The 18,260-nt window shown below is 55.4% G+C and overlaps 5 protein-coding genes across 5 annotated transcripts; 3 read left to right on the top strand and 2 right to left on the bottom strand.

The window, feature by feature from the left end:
• Positions 1–1,357: 1,357 nt before the first annotated feature.
• BBK36DRAFT_1140097 (hypothetical protein) lies at positions 1,358–3,113 on the bottom strand (the record flags this gene model as incomplete). Its single annotated transcript, XM_024893351.1, has 9 exons — positions 1,358–1,578; positions 1,630–1,747; positions 1,798–1,879; positions 1,928–1,947; positions 2,177–2,187; positions 2,247–2,318; positions 2,859–2,883; positions 2,924–2,996; positions 3,064–3,113. The coding sequence occupies 9 exons, from the start codon at positions 3,111–3,113 to the stop codon at positions 1,358–1,360; spliced, it is 672 nt and encodes a 223-aa protein (XP_024750767.1).
• A 4,409-nt stretch (positions 3,114–7,522) lies between these two features.
• Positions 7,523–10,800, top strand: BBK36DRAFT_1196681 (hypothetical protein; the record flags this gene model as incomplete). Its single annotated transcript, XM_024896950.1, has 4 exons — positions 7,523–8,770; positions 8,881–9,754; positions 9,785–10,338; positions 10,369–10,800. The coding sequence occupies exons 1-4, from the start codon at positions 7,571–7,573 to the stop codon at positions 10,798–10,800; spliced, it is 3,060 nt and encodes a 1,019-aa protein (XP_024750766.1). The 5' UTR covers positions 7,523–7,570.
• A 1,856-nt stretch (positions 10,801–12,656) lies between these two features.
• On the top strand, positions 12,657–14,408 carry BBK36DRAFT_1158283 (alpha/beta-hydrolase; the record flags this gene model as incomplete). The annotated part of the gene is made up of 1 exon (XM_024894093.1): positions 12,657–14,408. One exon carries the CDS (start codon positions 12,657–12,659, stop codon positions 14,406–14,408), a length of 1,752 nt encoding a protein of 583 aa, XP_024750765.1.
• Positions 14,409–15,042: 634 nt separating this feature from the next.
• On the top strand, positions 15,043–16,064 carry BBK36DRAFT_1115682 (hypothetical protein; the record flags this gene model as incomplete). Its single annotated transcript, XM_024890154.1, has 2 exons — positions 15,043–15,273; positions 15,360–16,064. The coding sequence occupies 2 exons, from the start codon at positions 15,043–15,045 to the stop codon at positions 16,062–16,064; spliced, it is 936 nt and encodes a 311-aa protein (XP_024750764.1).
• Positions 16,065–16,225: 161 nt separating this feature from the next.
• On the bottom strand, positions 16,226–17,460 carry BBK36DRAFT_1140093 (hypothetical protein; the record flags this gene model as incomplete). Its single annotated transcript, XM_024893350.1, has 3 exons — positions 16,226–16,852; positions 16,949–17,100; positions 17,274–17,460. 3 exons carry the CDS (start codon positions 17,458–17,460, stop codon positions 16,226–16,228), a joined length of 966 nt encoding a protein of 321 aa, XP_024750763.1.
• Positions 17,461–18,260: the final 800 nt, after the last annotated feature.

Raw genomic sequence — 18,260 nt, 5'->3', positions numbered from 1 at the left:
GAGTTGGAGGACGAGAGAGCGAGTCCAGAATTTGGCGTTGGCGTGACGGTGTTTGAGAGGCTCGCCAGCGAACAAACGGCGGCTGGGGGGGCAGCCTCCCAGGTCACTAGCAGCTGGAGCAGTGCCTAGCACCCGGTAGCGGTACAGGTACCTGAGCTGGAAGGGGGGCAGCTGCAGTGAGCCAGGCGGGCGAAGCAGTTGAGCGCTTACCTGTGCCTGTATGCCCGTAACGGTACTTCGCACCCGGTGCGAGGGGTGTCTGCTATCGGCGCTACGGGGCCACAGGTAGCGGTGACCTTGACCGGCATCTAGAGCAGGGCTCCCGGCCGCTCAGCCGCCACGGCAACGGCGGCGTCAGACCAAGTACAGGCTACCTATGACCCGTTCATGGAGCTACCACGAATACCTGCGAGAACAGAGGGTAAGGCACGCTGAAAGTTACTCCGAGTCTTTGGTGATGCTGGCTACCTTACCCATGCATGGGTCAGCTTTTTTTCTTTTTTCTTTTTCTTGTCCTTTGCTCGTTTCTCTCGCCCTCCACAGCGTGTCTGGCAATCAATTACTGCTGCCTTTTGCCTGGCACTGGAGTCAATGGAAGTGCTAAAAGTAGACACGCGCTACCAACTGGAACCTGCTTAGGCGCAACATGCATGCCCTTCGAATGCGGTGCCTGTGCCTGTACCTGTACCTGTACCTGTACCTGTACCTGTGCCTTGCCGGTCGCCCCTCCGTCTGCGCACCGCATCCGCCTCTTCGCGCAGCCGCCCGACGGCCTACATACAACTACAGGTACAGTAGGGAAGCATTCAGCAGCGGAGAGAAGATTGGCAAAACTGAAGCTGCTCAACATCTCGCGGCGCATACAATACGTCTCCAGTACCACCGCCGCCAGCATGACCTGCTTGCGCGCTGCACGGCGCCGCTCCTCGTCCAACCAAGTCCGTCCAGCGTTTCCCTGCAGCGTCCCTGGAGTCCCTGTACATGCTCGTAACGCGTAGGGGTCGAACCCCACCTCCTCGTTTCGAGTGGTTGAGCGGAGGACAGGGATTGCGTGCGAAACAGCGCCTAGGCTAAATATAGCCCTGCCCAGCCCGCCAGGCGCCAACGGCCGGCCAATCACAGGCCGAGCGCCCAAATTGTCGTGCAGCGCGACTTCTTATTTTTGGCCCTTCTGGGTGGGGCCCCGTCGAGTCTGTCCGCAGCTGCTGCAGGCCAGAAATTTTCAGAAGAAGGCGCCTCTGTTCGAGCTCTTTCCGGTTGCTTGCACTGCACTGCGCTAGGTACATGTACCCTCACTCTTTGTTCTCTCTCTCTCTTGCTTGTTGCTTTTTCGTCCCTCAAGCTACCCTTCTTTTTTTTATATATCGGGGTTCCTCTTGACTTGATCTCTTGGCCTCTCTTCCTGCGCTCTGTTGGCCTGGCTGTTTCGGATCTCCGGACCCTCCCCTCCGCCTTCTGGCCCCGTAGCCACCAAGCTCCGTAACGCTGCCTCCCGGAGAACGGGGACGGTGACTCCGTATGGCAAACGGCTGCGGGCACGGAGGGCCAATAGTCTCAGCAAGTGCAACCAGAGGGCAGCTGAAGTGGCAAGAACATCATGTCATGCTTTTCGTCCGTCTGGCAACGTACCCGATAATGACCTCATCTCGAGACCATCACAGTCAAAGCTCTCGAGGTTGTTCAAGGGTTCAAGGGGGTACCATGTGGTTGTGATATGATCAGCCAATTCCACGCGTTTCATGCAAATCTGCTCACATCAAAAAGTGCGGTTCAAGCATGGAGTCCGTTTATACGCACTAATCTGATCTTGGCGTATGGGAGGATCTCGTCCAGGGCACGCATCGAGATCACAGCCAAGCCCTCTATCTTATCCAGGCTTCTATTTTGTACAAGCTGCTATTACTGTATGTATTAGATATTCACTGACAGCACCGTACAGGCGTAGGACTGCCCAGCATTACAAAGGTAGTCTTACTTGTCAGTATAACTCCGTACTCCGTCGCACAAATTCTTCTGTGTCATCATGATTGGCTCAGTTTCGAGATCCAACGTCTTTTCGTCCCTCCGTCCCTCACTCAACACCCAAACCAAGCCATTACACGAACTTAGTAAAAGCCACGCGCTGACGAACCAATTCCCCATTGCCTATAAATAGACAATATAGCTACATACGTACTCGTATGCCGTCTGTGTCAGTCAGTCTGTTTGAGTCAGTCAGTATCCATCGAGTCTCGATTAGATCTCACATAACCGCCCGTTCGGGACCATGCCACCACCACAGATCACCGCCGTGGCCGTGTGGTATGTAATCCAGTCTACTGTAGGTGCATGTAAGTGGTCAGCAGAGTTGGAAATAGCTTGCCATGTCGCCATGACTTGGTTGCTTCCCGTCTTCCGCCTTGCTTGCAGCAACACCGTTCAGTAAGAACGCAGCTGGGTATGAAGTGGACAAGTGGAAGGCACTGCTAATACACATATCCTGTCCGTTGGAATTGGACGGCAAGGTGGGATTGGAGTACAGGTAGATTGGCTCCTATTCTCTCCACACCAACCACCACTGTAGCATTCCATGACCAAAAGGCAAACAGTCCTGCCACATGAACCCATTGGACACCACAAAGGGCCTGAGCATCGAATCAGTAATCGGTTGTCTTTGAGCAAAAGCGCCGGGGCAGGGCCAACAAAGGGCTGGTGCACCATGCACCAAAAGGGCTCATCGCAATTTCATTCCGCTGATCTGCCCGTCAAATTAGCATCTTGCTAGCTGTAACACGAACCTGCAGATTATTAGACGGCAAGAATGTTCAAGGATACTACTAGCAGTCTGATCTTGTCCTGCTCGCACTGTCAGGACATACTGTAGTGCAAGGCGAGGCGTTGGGACTGTGGCCATTGAAAGTGCTACAGTAGACTGCGCACTTACAAGCTGCTCGCCGTTCTCGAGTGGTTTGCCATCGTCTCCGGCGAGCATCAGAAACAACGTGGACGAGAGGGACCTGAGACGCATTTGGTTATAGAATGCAGCCCAATTCCAGGGTGCGAATAAGCTACCGAGCTACCAACCTACGAAACGCAATCCAAGGGGATGAAACGTGGCTCCCCCCGGCGAGCATTTTGAAACAACGCCGTCGCGATTTGATGCGGTATCCTGACCAAGCTCTAGGTGAGAGAAGAAGATGGTGACGAGGCTGCCTGAATGTGACTGCTGGTAGCACGAAGCGGCTTATATCGGATATTGTCTGACTACGATACCAACATAGTCTGATTTGTGTAGGGATACGTTCGATGAGTTGGGCAACGTTAATTTTCGAAGCATAGGGTGCTTCGCCTCTTTGACACTTCCTTCGCGTAAATGCGTCAATTGTGGCTTTGACATCATGCGTACTGCGTACCAAGGTAAATGGGCCAAACGCACCTCTGCCTGGGAGAACTGGAAGCAAGAAATTGAACAGCAAGAGAGAGCAAAGCAAAAGGACAGGCTGTCGGCGGCCAAGAAAGGAATCTCTGCAGCAGGTCGGTCTCGACAAACGTGAAACACGAAGCAATTGATGCCGATGACCTGCAAACGGTACCAAGAACCAAGATCCAGGGTAAGACGATGGAACTACGTACCAGCAACGTGTCGGAGAATTCAGCATGAGAGAGTTGGAGAAGCTTCTTTGCCATCGTGCATTGGTTAGCATCCGAATAAAGCGCATGACATAGGGATCTCCGGCCATAGTATGCAGCGCAAGACGCTAGAACATCATCAAGCATCGCTTAACAAGATGCAAAGAGGTCATGAAACAAGAGCCCTGTTCGTCTCCTCGAGTGTGACGTTCGTTCAGCGCCGCGGGTTGTCGACCATTATCTGAGGGTGTGTTTCAGAGTTTCTCCAGCATCTACCTGGAAGAGATGGGGATTAGAGACATCATTATCGTCTTGAAGAACCAGACACGGGAGGGAGAAGACGAAAAGGAAACGAAGAGTATTGACAGTGTAACAACCAGGCAGGCGTGACGCCATGTGCGCTCGGTTAAAGGTCTCCGCAAGGGGCCCCGACATGCCGCCCCCGTGTAAGTTCGAGAAGATTCAACAAGAGAAATTTACCCCTGACGACTGATACACAAAAATGGCTAAAAGCTCCTACAGTAGGCCGTCGACTTGATGCGCTCCATCCTGTGGTTGTAGACGACCATGAAGTAGAGCAGTAGAGCGTTCATGTGGTGTCTGTGAGTGTTGATTTGAAGTCTTACCCACCTTGTGCTCTGACCGAGAACCGCTCACCGGTCAGAAGCCCCTGAGGTGGACGAGCTGCCTCACAAGATGAAGCAAAAGCAAACAAACTCCAAATTCGTTTAGTAGTACGTACTCCACATTCAGACACCTCGGTTGGCAGCTTGTCTGGCTGGCAGCAGAGCCAACGTCGCAGAAGCTTGTCCGAAGGAGACGCCCATCATCCGCCTCTAGTGGGATGTCGGCTGCACGAGTACTTGGTTGCAGTTGAACGGATACTATTGCACCCCAAGGTATGTGTTACAGATAAGGTAGAGCGCGCGCACAGGCGATCGGATCGTTCCAGATTGGCATCGAGGAAAAAGCAACTCTGCATGGAAATCTGGGGGCGACGAATCTCTGCTTGCTTTTCTTTTCTTTTTCCCCCCTCGTCTTACTCTTACATACCTTGCTCCAGCAGAGCGCGGCGAAGAACACACAAGTTGGGCAAAGTCTCCTTGCTTGACCAAATTTGCCAATCTCACCTCACTCGATTGAGGACAACGGCCAGCTTGGCGCTTTGCAATCACCAAGATGAGTTGGCCGCTCCCTAAAGGTATGTGCATGATATCCGGAGAGGCATCCTCAACTACATACCCTCCTAGTATTACTCCGCGGTGCAAATGAGAAATCTACGAGAACAGGATAGTTCAACTGAGAACCCTCGTTAGGCCTGATACGCAAACACCGGCTGATGGCCCTTGCTGTCCCGTCTTCGGGATGAAGCCCCTTTCGGTGTCTTATTTCCCATGTACATGGAGGTTTTGGTAGTCCAGTCTGTTGATGTACACATCGATCACCTACAACCACCAAAACCCAGGGCTTCCTCGTAAGTGACCTGAAAACTTTCTGATACTCTTGAGATTTCAATATCCCCCAAGGCGGCATAGCGCCATTTCCGCCGGGGGACCGATCCACCGCAATCAATGGCCCCCCCATGGCATCAATCTTGTCGTCGTGACGTTTCAAGCGGCTCGGTTATGGGTGCCCGCTTAAGTTGCAGTGGACCTCGACACAGTTCTTGTGGTTCTCCCTCTGGTTCAGTTCCGGAGTGACATCTGCGATGTTACTGTGAAGAATCTTCGGATGTGGCAGTCACATGCGGATGGAGAGAAGGTAACAAAGGTGCAAGGGAGAAATAGGCGCAAGGTAGGGCGAGAGACTATTGAAGACATCGCTGCCCGGCTGTTGAGAGAACAGAGAGAGACACGACTTGGACGAGTGCAGGGCAGAATCGGGGCTCTCGCAAGCGTCGTCTTTCCGTCGAGAGTTGTCCCTGTACGGGTAATACGAAGCATGTACATACGGAGCGAACTCATGTCAATCCAGGCTCTCTGCCTCGTTATGTATTATTTGATCGTATAAGCGAGTTTCTATGAGGCCTTTCAAAACGTGGTGGTGCGGCGCAATTCCAGCCCAGTTCCCTGCCCGGCATCGAAAAAGAGGGCGCTAACCGTTGGGAACCACTGACCACACAATCCCATCCAATCCCATGTCATCCCGGGTCTTCGATTGATTCGCGAACCGCCCGTCGTTCCGAACAGACGCAAGCTCTTTACCTTGCCTTGCCTTGCCTTGCCTCGCCTTGCCGCGCCTTGGGAGGGAGGAGCACCTACAGGTGTGGGAAGCGGGAATGGAGACAAAAGAGGGCTATCTAGCCGGCGGGAAGAGACGGGCAGCGCTGTCGAACTGCACGGCACCAGTCGAATCTCACATTCTGTGTGGCCTGCTGCTCCCATGATCACCGCCGTGGAACCAGATTTGCTGCCTTCCGGGCTCCATCTTGGTGCATGTGTCCCGTTATTCTAAGAGGTTGGGACGCAACGGACATGCATGGCACTTGGCCTGGCCAGCCAGCAGCGCAGCAGAGGCCCCACGACGGCGAGCGGGCGGCCGAATCATCCAGGCTGGATTTTGATATGTATACTAATACCATGTACAAGTTGATTCCTTACGTTTGTGATGCGCCATGCGCCCTGTATGGCTAGAGGGAGGTTGTTGAAAGAGGTGGCATCATTAGGTATCACTGCCTGGCATAAGTCAAGTCGAGGCTGCAAGAGAAGCTTCAGCCGTCTGCGTCTTGTTCACGAGCAGATGAATAGGTAGGTAGGTAGGTATCGGATAGGATACTTTGTACATACACGCATGCCCATCTCCAAGGCTCCCGTCGATTAGTTCGGTTCCCGCTTCTTCTGCGTCTTGTCATGTCATGATGCCTGCAAGCAGTTCTTGTGAATGGTATTACCATTACGCCCTGGATTAGCACTGCTGTTAGTGGTTGCGGCATATGGCGCCTGTTATGCTACCAACATGGACGAACCCACATCGCCAGCATCCGCACCAGGGCAGGGCAGGCCATGCCATGCCAGGCTTCTTCCGCCCCATGGAAGCCCATTTGCAGTCCTTCAATGTCCACTATTTCCTTCTGCCCTCTCGTGCCAGGGGGAAGAGCAATGCTTGTCTAGCCCACTTCATGCTGCAAGTCGTTGAGTGTCCAGGGCCGCTATTACTGTGCAGTTCCTACCAAGAGGACCCCCCCCTTCGCGTTCCCCTCCCTTCAGAGGTCGCTCACCGTGATTCCTGCTCTTCTCTACTATTTCCACTCTCTCATTCTGCTGCCGGCCGTGCTCCTGAGTGCGCTTCTTCCGTGTACGTGACTTCCCGTACTTCAATCTGCCCAGCTCAGGACATCCAAACGCGTCGACTTCGGCTTGCAGCGGGTAGCCGGCGGGTCTTTTGATATCCATCCCCCTTGAGGCGGCGACATCGACTCTCTGCGCTCAGCTCGCTTGTCTGCTTTTTTCTCCTCCTGCCTGTCTCGCGATTGCGACGGACCCCTGCACGGCTGCCATGCTATGAAAGCAAGGGGCGCCTATTTCCACGTCTCCAGCACACACCTTACTGTGCAGCCAGACTCGACCGCCAGAGGGTGCGAGCACTGGTAATTGTCGCGGCCGTCAAATTTGCTCCATGCAACGGACGGCTCCGGGCCACCTGAGAAGCACCAGCAGAGACTGTTGTTTGTACTCGTACGTTGCCTGCAGCGGTCATCAAGCTTTAGATGCTGCACTGCACGCCCGCCGCCGCTCATCAACGCCGCAGCCCCGACGGCGGCCGACCTGACCCTGCCCTGACTGAATACGGGCCATCAATTTTCCCCAATCTTGCTTTTTATTTGCTTTTTCCCATCGCCTTGCTTTTCCCCCTTCGCTGTGGCTGATGAGCGACGCGAAGTCCCAGTGGTCCATGTTCTTGTACTCGCTGCTCGCACCACCCAACGCTGCGCTGCCCAGTACCGGTACCTGAGCCAGGCAAGATGACGGAGACTGCTAGTTTCGCTGCGGCTCGTTCCACAGCCGCCAGCCTCCCAGGCAAAACGCTCGCAGGTGCAGCGCCTCCCTCCATCACCGGCCCCTCGTCGAACCTGCACTCGCATCGCCAGAGCCACAATTCCTCCAAGCTGCCGTCCTTTCGCTTTGCCGACATCAAGAACGCCCCGAACGCTGCCGCGCAACCGTCGTCTTCGTCCTCGTCCTCCAGGCAGCCCCAGCACCAGCACCAGTCGCTGCCGCTCTCCCCCCGACGCCTCGCGCCCCCTGCGGCCTCGATCGATTCGCATCTCGACCGGCGAGAGTCCAGGACGCGACCCGACTCCCTCAACAAGATCCTCGCCTCCTCTGCCACCGCGCGCAACCGCCAGTCGCTGCCCGCGCCCGAGAAGCCAGCCTCGCCGCCGCGCCCCAGTCTGCGCCCTCGAGCCTCGTACCAGACGTCAGTCAAGGCCATCGTCGAGCAGGAACGGAGAGTCAGGCGCCCCGTATCCTTCCCCGACGGCCTCGCCGACGAAGCTGCGCAGGCCAAGCTCTCTAGCCTCGCGCGCACCTCGTCGCTCAAGCAGAGCACCCGCCGGCTGCCGGCATCTCGCACAACATCAAACGCCAACGGCAGAGTGACGCCCGACGGCCCGCGAACGTCACTCAGCACTCGCCAGCCCGCCATCGAAGACGCCGTATCGCCGACCACACGAGTTGCCGCCGACCCTAAGCCGCTCGGTCTGAGGTTGCGGGCTCGGAACCTGCCAGACTCGCCAGCCTCCAAGCAGCCGTCCTTGGCGGGCCCTTCAGATGAAAACCAGGACCAGCCGCTGCAGCGCCCACCTGTTTCCTATAAGCCGTCGGTGAACGGCGCAGCCACTGCAGGCCAGAGCACGGCTTCGACGACCACCTCTCGCGTTCCGCCCTCTCGGGCCTCCCGATCCTCCGGCTCTCGCCACAGCTCCGTCGACGAAATGAATTACAGCTCTCGCTCCTCCTATGACGAAGATCGCTATGTCGACTCGACTGACGATCACACTCTCCGCGCCTCGGATGGCGATTTCTTCGACCAGCGAAGTCCTCCGACGTCCAGACACGGCACAAACGGTGACGACACGGGCGATGTATTCATGAAAATTGCGTCTGAGGAGGCAGCGCGCCATTCAGCAGCCGACAATGCCAACGACCCAAACTCTTCTTCGGTAAGTGAAGGAAACAACCAAAAAAACAAAGAAACAAATGAAGCCCCAGGAATAAGCGAAACCAAATTGCGATCCTTTCTGGCCATTTGAATGTCTAACTCGGTCTGCAGCAGTTCAGAGTCAATCGCACCAGCAGTCGGCGCCCGCTTTCCCAAAATGTCTCCTCTTATTACCCGATGTCTCCTCCCTCTTCAATCAACCGCAGGCTCTCGGACCAGCAGGATCGAGAGCGTAGCCGCTCAGTTCGATACGAAGATGAACTGACGAGCGAGATCGCGCGAAGCAGCGCCTACCGCAGCCAGCTCAGAGACAAGGCCATATCCTCTCGCGCCGCCGAAGACACGCCTTCAAGATCCACCAGCTCGGGATTACGGCCTTCGCCCATGACGCCCCGGTCCACAGGCCTCCATGACCAGGCCGTAGACAGCGTTCTGTACGGCCGAAGAAAGTCAACCGTGGTTGACGCCCCGGCTTCTAGCTCGGCACGCTCATCGGCGCACAAGGCGACTGTACTCGTTCAGAACCACACCAAGGCTTACAACCCATCGCCTCTGAATCGGTCATTTGAGATGCAAGAGGAGGACGATGGCGCCGACGCTGGCAATCTGGCGGAAGGAACCGAGTCGACTACGTCCACTAATGCGCCGTCCACTGTTTGGGACGAACTGGACGAGCTGAAATCGAGAATCCACCGCCTGGAGCTGACAGGAAAGCTGCCGCCCACCTCGGCTGCCGCAGTGATCAAAGCCTCGGAAGAGAGGCCGCCGACGGCGACGACGACCGTCACGACCATGTCGCTTTCCCCCCGGAAATCGGCGGCCGGACAGCAGACAGATGCTGGTAGCAGCACCACGTCGTCACAGCGAGAGGCACACACGAACCTGCACTCGGCTCTCAGCAAGATAAAGCAGATACTCAGCCCGGAGGTCTATCGCGCGCTCGAGACCGCGGCGAACGATGCCCTTGCGCTGTCATCCATGATGGGTGAGCCTGGCCAACCTGGTCCTATATCAGGCTCCGCCAGCGTTGTCGGAGGTGGTGGTTCCGGCATTACAGATCGTCAGCTCCGCCGGAGAACAGACAGTGTCTGCCGCAGCTTGACGGAGCTTTGCATCGCCCTTGGCGAGGGCGGCACCTCTCGCCCCACGACGGGTATCCCGCAGGTTGTGACCACGCAGCTCAGCCCGAACCCGAACTCCCACTCCCAGCTGGAACCCCCGCGAACCCCGACCATGCTCAACACCAAAACTTACTCGGTTTCCCGCCGCTCGAGTGTCGTGCCTGAGCAGGCCACGCAAGTCATCAGCAGTCCCAGAGCCACATCCAAGTATGAGGAGCGAAGGAACATGATCTTGAGCGGGAGCAACATTCTGACTAGTCCCCGGGCCTCGGCCTCCACTCCAACCACTCCCAACGAGTCCATATCCCGCAGAGCGTCGCTTATTGTGTCACGCGCTCGCCGCGCCGTGACCGAAGAGGCAGAAGATGGCCGACGATCATCCGCACTATTGCGCCGACGGGCAGCGGGCGATGAATCTGACGAAGGCGGCCGGCGGACTTCGTTCCTTGTCCGTAACCGTCGGGGCACCGTTGGTGAGGAAGACGAGGGAGCCAGATTCCGTGCTCCATCCCGGGCCATCACCGAAGTAAATGGTGGCTCTAGGGGTGCGACGAGGGAATATCTTAATGCCTCGGACGCCGCAACCCCGATGCCCGAAGGAGGCACCACGCCACAACCTCCTTCAGCCCTTAGCCGACGACGATTCCTGCAGCCTTCTCGCCTGACCGTCCCGTCTACATCTACTACGCCCTCCACTAGGAAATTCCTGGAGAGACCCGCGGCTGATGGGGGTGAGAGTGGACCCGAGCGACCCAGCGAAAACCGCCTTTCACGACATCTATCGGTCCAGCATGCCTCAAACCATTCTTCCGCCTATCACTCACTGCAGAATCGAACCAGCAGCCTGCAGTTTCGTCGGACCAGCACAGTCCCAGCCGCCTCTACAACAGCCACGAATGGCTTGAGATGACTTAAAAAACAAACGATAATACGTTTAGATTCATGATCTGTACCATACTTGATTCATTTTGACTCATCTGCCAGCGTCTTCTGTTTCTTGTCCTTTCTTAGTTGCCAAATTCATTCTATTTGCCATCTCTCTCTCTCTCTCTCTTTGTCTCGTCATTTTACTCCATCTGTGTCTCTCCTTCTGTCAAACTTGTCACTCGCTCATTTTTTCTTTATCTGTTCGAACCACTAACTTACTTATACGCCACACACCGCTTCCTTCTTGAACCACTGGCTTGACGACCTGATGACGGACGGCCTGCTCGACTTCCTGCACGGGGCCAGATTCTTCTTTGTTTTCCATTCTGCATGTTCTATTCACAACAATACTTGTATTACCTGGGCTGCTTTTTTTCTCTTTCCGTTGAGCGTACTAAAAGCCTTTTTTTCTGTTCTTTTCTTGTGAAAGGCTGGCGTGCTGTGGCCATGGCCACACGAATCCTATTTGGCGAAGAGGGGAGTTTTGATTGATTGCTTTTCTTGGTTTCTTTCTTGAGGCAGCGGACTTGGCTTTTATCTTTTTAGTGCTGTTTTCTTATAAGTCGTGGATCTGGTTGAAAGGGCAGGCCGTGAAGTCTTATTGGGGAAAACGGGGAGGGCGCAGAGTTTACAAATACCTTTTCGGTTGCCGGTTTGCTGGATTATCAGTTTCTTTGCTGTGCGTGGTTTGTTATTCTGTTTTTCTGAAAGGGGAGAGCGAACAAAAACATAGCATCGTTGTGTGTGCATTTTTTTCCCCTAATAAACTTGGCTATTTCTATTTAATTGCGAGTTCATGATGTCGGATGTTCGTTGACCCAGCTTTCCGAGTTCTTTTCGAATGATGTGACCTTTTGAGATAGAGGGTATGTGAGGTTTGGATGAATGGAAGCAGCTCTGAGTTCAGCTACGCCATGCTCCCTCCACCTTTGGTAACACGGCATTTGATGTTGATAATAGAGTAATATCTTCATCCGAGAAAGCTGCGATCTGCAGGTCTAGGGTCACGGAGGCTTGAAATGGCGCCGCCAGTGTGCAGTCAAAGCAGTCAGAATGTCTTTCCGTTGAGGTCGTACGTTTGTACGTTATTATCTCATAAGATGTCTGATACTTCTCGATGTCGCACAAGACACAAAATGTCTCGCAAAGTTTCCGAGTGTACGTAGTAGTAATAATATTCAAGCTTGCCAAGCTGTGCGCAGATTCTTATCCCTTTGGGGGGAGGAGGCACTTCTTTCATCTCCGAGGAACTGACGAAGCTCAAATGTTGTTTGAGATACGTAGTAGTGATGCCCGAATGATGATGGACTGAGACATGCATGGCGGTCGGATGTTGGCTGCATCTTCTTACCCAGTGAACCCCGGGGGTTTTTGCTTGAGTTGTGTTATGAGCCGGAGAAAGTTTCAAGCTGCGCTGCTTCTCTTGGATAAAAGTGGAAGTAGGTAGCTTTGTGGCGGATGAGAAGGGGGGGGAAGGGGAGGGATGGACTTTAGGTGGCATTGATGGTGGATGTCGATTTGGTGGCGGACGTGATGGAAGCTGAGCAATGATCGTGGGGTGGTTGAGAGGGAGAAGTGGCTGGCTGAAACAGAGTCTGAGATGTGGATGATATTAGTATTGACCGCTTCGATGAAGGCATCATCCGATGATTCTGAGAAGGACCATCTTATGTGTAGATGTGTCGACTTCTACTATATCGTTGGTCTATATAAGATGAAGAGTTGGCCCTCGTCTTTGTTGCGTATATTCAAGTCCATACTCACTTATAAGACTTCGCTATAAGTATATATTCATTGCATTGAGCTTTAATCCTCAGCTCGTTCTTCTCAAGCAAAAGAATGAGAAGCGCCATCCCGTGGGCGGCCTTGGGCCTGGGCTTGATCCCGCTCTCAGGGGCTGCTGCCACGCCCGCAGCGTCGGCCCCCCTAGCCCTCGTCTCGGTGACCATCCCCTCGGGCACCATCGTCGGCAGCGCAGCCAACGGCGTGGAATCCTTCAATGGCATCCCGTACGCCGACCCCCCGGAAAAGGAGCTGCGGATGAGGCCGCCGCAGAAGCTGTCGACTCCCCTGGGCACGTTCAACGCCACGCGCAAGGCGAAGCTGTGTCCCCAGGGTCCCATCTTCGACCTGTCCTTGGTCCTGAACCCCCCCTTGGCGGCCGTCGCCACTGAGGCTGTGGTCGAGTCGTTTGGCGTCCCGGCCGCCGACGAGAACCAGTCAGAAGACTGCCTGACCATCACAATCACCCGTCCCCTGGACACGCAGGCCAACGCTTCCCTGCCGGTGCTCTTCTACATCTTCGGAGGGGGCTTCCTCGTCGGCGGGACGTCGTCGGTGACCAACGACCCCGCCAAGTTCGTCAAGGCGGCCGCCGACCTCGGCAAGCCCTTCATCTTCGCGGCGGTCAACTACCGCGTCGGCGGGTGGGGTTTCATGCCCGGGGAGGACATTCTGAACGAGGGGAGCGCCAACGCCGGGCTGCTCGACCAGCGCATGGGGCTTCAGTGGGTGGCTGACAACATTGCGGCCTTTGGCGGAAACGCTTCCGAGGTGACCATCTGGGGGCAGTCCGCCGGCTCCATCTCCGTCTGGGACCAGCTCGTCATGTATGACGGCGATGCTGACTATAACGGCCAGCCTCTCTTCCGCGCTGCCATCATGAACTCGGGCTCTGTGACGCCTGTCGATCCCGTGAACTCGACCAAGGCGGAGGAGCTGTATCAGCATGTCGTCCAGGTCGCTGGATGCGATGGCGCCGACGACTCTCTGAGCTGTCTCCGGAATCTGACCGACGCCGAGTTCGCTGCAGCAGCCAATTCTGTTCCCGCGTTGATATCGTACGAGTCACTGGCTCTTTCGTATCTCCCCAGACCGGACGGCACGGTTCTGACGGCGAGTCCTCACGTATTAGCGCGGGAAGGCAAATTCCACGCCGTGCCCATGATCTTTGGCTCGCAGGAGGATGAGGGAACGCTATTCAGCCTCCTCCAAGGGGACATGGGAACCACGGACAAGATCACCAACTACCTCGCCGACCTGTACTTCCACAACGCCGACTGGAACCTCGTCCATGACTTCGTCAGCACTTATAGCGAACGCCTTGAAGACGGAAGCCCGTATCGCACGGGTCAGTTCGTGGGCCTGTTCCCCTACGCAGGCAGGAAGAGGATCGCGTCCATCCTGGGCGACATCGTCTTCACTCTAGTCCGCCGCTGGACGCTGGAGAACGTGGCCGCGAACCGCCCTGACGTGTCGGTCTGGTCGTCGTTCGCCTCGTACGACTGGATGACTGACAAGTTTTTTGGCTTACTCAAATTTTTTGGCACTCGGCACGGATCAGACACAGGCGTTTTCTTCGGCGGAGACAACTCGTCTTTCCCCACGCGGACCGGCCGGGCGTATTACATCAACTTTCTGTACAATCTCGATCCTAATGTCGGGCTTGATGCCGGGGTCGAGTGGCCACAGTGGACCGAGGACAAGGAGCTGTTGTGGTATAATGCGACGGAGAATGGGCTTTTGAAGGATGATTTCAGGAGCGACAGCTATGATTTCATCAACGAGCACATCGACTCACTGACATTTTGAGGCTCTTTGATGGCGATCGAGATGGCGGATGAAGAATTCATTGAGGAGGGGCTCTGCTATGCCTCGAGGAGTTGGTATACGTGTGGCAGTATTTTGTCGACTGATTGGATAGTAATCAGATAATAGCAAATTGCATGAGTCAATAACTGTCAAGCAATCAGGCTTCACTTGATGCCTGCACGAGAATTTTGGATAGCCAATGACGAGGCATGCATGTTGTGATGATGAGAAATTCAGGAGAGGGGAGGCACGTACATACTCGTACGTTGTAGGTTGAGGCGAAGTTGGCGATGCGCCTTGCTGAGTCACGCCGACCCAAATCGGGCCAGACCGTTGCCAGGCCTTGGACGTTGCAACTTCACTCACCGAATCGACAAACCTCCTATAGAGCTGTATGAGTGTCCGCTACAGCTATAAATTTGCAGAGGTCGCCAGCAGATCTGCTCTTTTGCTCCATCAATTCCATCCTCGACGACGCAGCTGTTCTCTGTCAAGTCTCATAGCAAAGCACCGTCAGAAGATCAGGGCAGGGTTTTTCTCACTGCCACCCAGCTTCACTACCTCTGCCCTCTCACATCTCATAGACGGCCAGGAGAAACACAAACGACACCCTTTCTCACAAGTCGCTAACAAAATGAGCGCTATCGAGGATGACGGCTCAAACGCCGCTGCTCACATAGCAGTCGAGGAGAAACTCGCAGACGGAAAGAGGAAGCAAAGAGGAGGTCGGGGAGGCGGCGGCGGCGGCGGCGGCCAGAGCAGAGAAGTGCTGGTCTCCAAGGCTCTGTCGAGGTTGTTGAGGCATCAGGCTGCGAATGCCGGCATTCAGCTCGACGCAGAGGGATTTGCCCCTCTTGATGAAGTGGTGGGTTGTTACTTCTCTTAAGTCGACGACAGGGGCGTGAAGGAAGAATTGTTATCTTAACTGATATTGACATGTGGGTTACGCAGATGAAATGGGGCCCTCTCAGATCTCTCAACATCACTTTTGCCGAAATCAAAGACGTGGTCGCCTCCAACGAAAAGCAGCGCTTCACCATGAAACTCAACCCCTCCATCTCCGTCGAGGAGGCATCGTCAACACAAGAGCCCTCCCACTACCTCATCCGCGCCAACCAAGGCCACTCCATCAAGATCGAATCCTCCGCCCACCTCGAGCCCATCACCCTCAAGGCGGGCAACGTGCCTCCGAAAGTTGTCCACGGGACGTACTTTGCCTTTTGGCCCGCCATCGAAGAGACCGGAGGGCTTAAGGTCATGGGGCGGAATCACATCCACTGCTCGACAGGGACGCCGGAGGAGGGCGCCGTGAGCGGGATGAGAAAAGACGCCGAGTTGATCGTCGAGATTGACGTGGAGAAGAGCTTGCAAGAGGGCATTCAGTGGTGGAGGAGCGACAATGGGGTGTTGCTGACGGAGGGTGGAGAGGGGGGTGTTTTGAGCACCCGGTTCTTCAAGAAGGTTACGGGGCGGAAGGTTGATGTCGGTGTGCTGTGGGAGGATGGAGAGAGGTTGGCGGGCCTCCCTGAGGGAATCAAGGTTCGGATTCCGTCCGGCAAGGGGCCAAGGGGAGGTGGGAGGAGAGGCGGTAGAGGTGGTGGAAGAGGGCGAGGAAGAGAAGATGTGAGGGGCCAGGAGGGCAATCCTAGCGTATAGAAGATGAGAATTGATTGACAGCTTCTAATAACGATTGATGATATCCTGCTAGCGACTGCTGAAAAAAACGTAGGCCATTCAAGATGCCTTGCCCGCCGATTTATACCAAACAAAGCTTCATATGAACCCCACAATCCGAGCACAGCAACGACGTTCCAACCTCAGGTTGACTCTACCGCCTTCTGTTCAGGAGCCTTCCCGAAAGAGCCTATGAGCCCATGCCGCCGATCTAACTCGGTCCTATAGTACTTGAGCAATTCTTCTGCAATGAGCTCCTTGGCCAAGTTCTTCGAAATCGCTCCCGCGACATGCCCTATATCCTCCGGCATCCGACTGGGTTTCTTAAAGACGGGCCGCCCAGCAAAGTACCCCTTCTTATCCGGATCCTCCCAAATCTGGTACTCTGGACACCCAATCTTGAGACGTACTCCTTCCCTGGCGACTTGCTCCAGGAGGGAGGGCAGCTTGTCGCTGTAGAACTCCGCGCTGTTGTCGGGAATCACTGATTCAGCTTGGGCATCAGCCACAGGTTCCATCTCGGGGATGATGTCTCTGCGCGATGAGAGCGGTGCTAGAGGCGCGCCGCCAGCGCCACCTGGAGGCACAGCCAGCGCAGGGGGGTCGATACTGACACTGCCGCTCGTGTGTTTGGTTTGGTCTTTTGCCACGGGAGGGGTGGCTGGTGGTCTGAGGGGGACGCCGCCAGAGATTGGGGGGAGGGAGACTTTCGGCAGTGACTTGGATTGGAGATATTCTAATGCGTGTTTGGCGGCATACTGCTTCGCCGCCTGAGGAGATGTGGTTGCTTAGCTCTTGTTCTCGCTCTCGCCTGTGCCAGATGGCTAGATATGTAGGTTGAGAAATGAGGCATGTGACGAACGAACCTTTTTGGCAGCAAACAGGGGCGGCTGCTGGCCTTCGGTGAGGCCATAGCCTTCACGGGGAAATGTCGTTACCTCGCCGTTTTCTTTTAGATGGCAAGTCGTCGTCCACCGCATCATGAAAACTCCCTTCAAGGGGACCTCCAGCCCTTCGTCTGTAAAAGTTGTACTAACTCCAGGCTTCTCTTTCTCTTTTTGTTGAATGTACTCTGCATGGTAAAAGACGGAAGAAAGTCAGACTCTTTCTCTCACACACACACATTCTCTCTCTCTATTGTACCGCGAACGCGAACTGCTTCTGCTTTTCAGGTGGGAGGAGGATGCTCACGCATGAGAAGGCTCACGTAGTCCCGGCCACTGACGTCCGGCTCGGGCTCGACGAAGTCGACAATGTGTGAGAGAGCCGCGAGCTGCGGCCTCGCCATGGTATCGCGGCCCTGTTGCTCCGCGCTCTCTTGCTCGGCGATCCAGGCCTTGAGACGGTCCCACGGCACGGAGAGCTTTTGCGCGGCCATGGCTCTCGGGGTTCTGCTGCTGTTGATTCTGCTGATGCTGATGCTTTCTTGGGCGGCGGATTCGATGAGGGCGGCCAGATCAGAGTAGAAGCGGGATGATGATGGCGATGATGGTGGGCGACGCTGCTGGGTGAGAAGCCTGGAGCTATGGCTGTGGCTGTGGCTGCGAGCGCGAGCGCGAGTGCGGGAGCGTCTGGAGGTGATGGCTGAGGTGCCCGAGATGGTTGTAGACGCTGCTGCTGATGTTGATGGGGAGAACAAGCCAGGGACGGGAGGGCGGGGAGGACGGCGCATAATATCACGGCGAGGAACGAAGCTGAGAGAGATGATGATGGCTGGATTGGACGTCCGAGAATAATCCCAAGCGGGCAGAGCCTTGCCGTGGGCCTCCCGCGGCTCAACTGCAGAAGCTGTTGAGAGGTGAAGCTCTGGGCTCAGGATTCACATTGATTGGCCTGAGCTGGTGAGGGGCTGGCGGCTGTGACCTGGGTGGCGCGTTTAATACATGTACAGGTTGACCCAGCCTTGAGGCCGCGCGCAGATGCAGAGGATCCCAATGAGGGTGGAATCATGAGGGGATTGATTCTGCGGGACGCCAGCGATGGGAGAGAGAAAACGCTAAATTGCTTGCAACTACTACTGCCAAAATGATGCTATCGCGGCATGACATGCGGTGCGACATGGCTACAGCTACGACTGCAGCTATCTACAGTATAGCTACTACTGCGATTCAGATCAAAAACTGCCAGGTAATTGAGATGGTTTTCATCCGAACGAACCCAACGGAAGCAACATTTCTG

Source organism: Trichoderma citrinoviride (assembly GCF_003025115.1).
Source record: "Trichoderma citrinoviride strain TUCIM 6016 unplaced genomic scaffold BBK36scaffold_5, whole genome shotgun sequence".
NCBI lineage: Eukaryota > Fungi > Ascomycota > Sordariomycetes > Hypocreales > Hypocreaceae > Trichoderma > Trichoderma citrinoviride.
The sequence above is the reverse complement of the archived record's forward strand: the minus strand, read 5'-3'. Positions and strand labels throughout refer to the sequence as shown.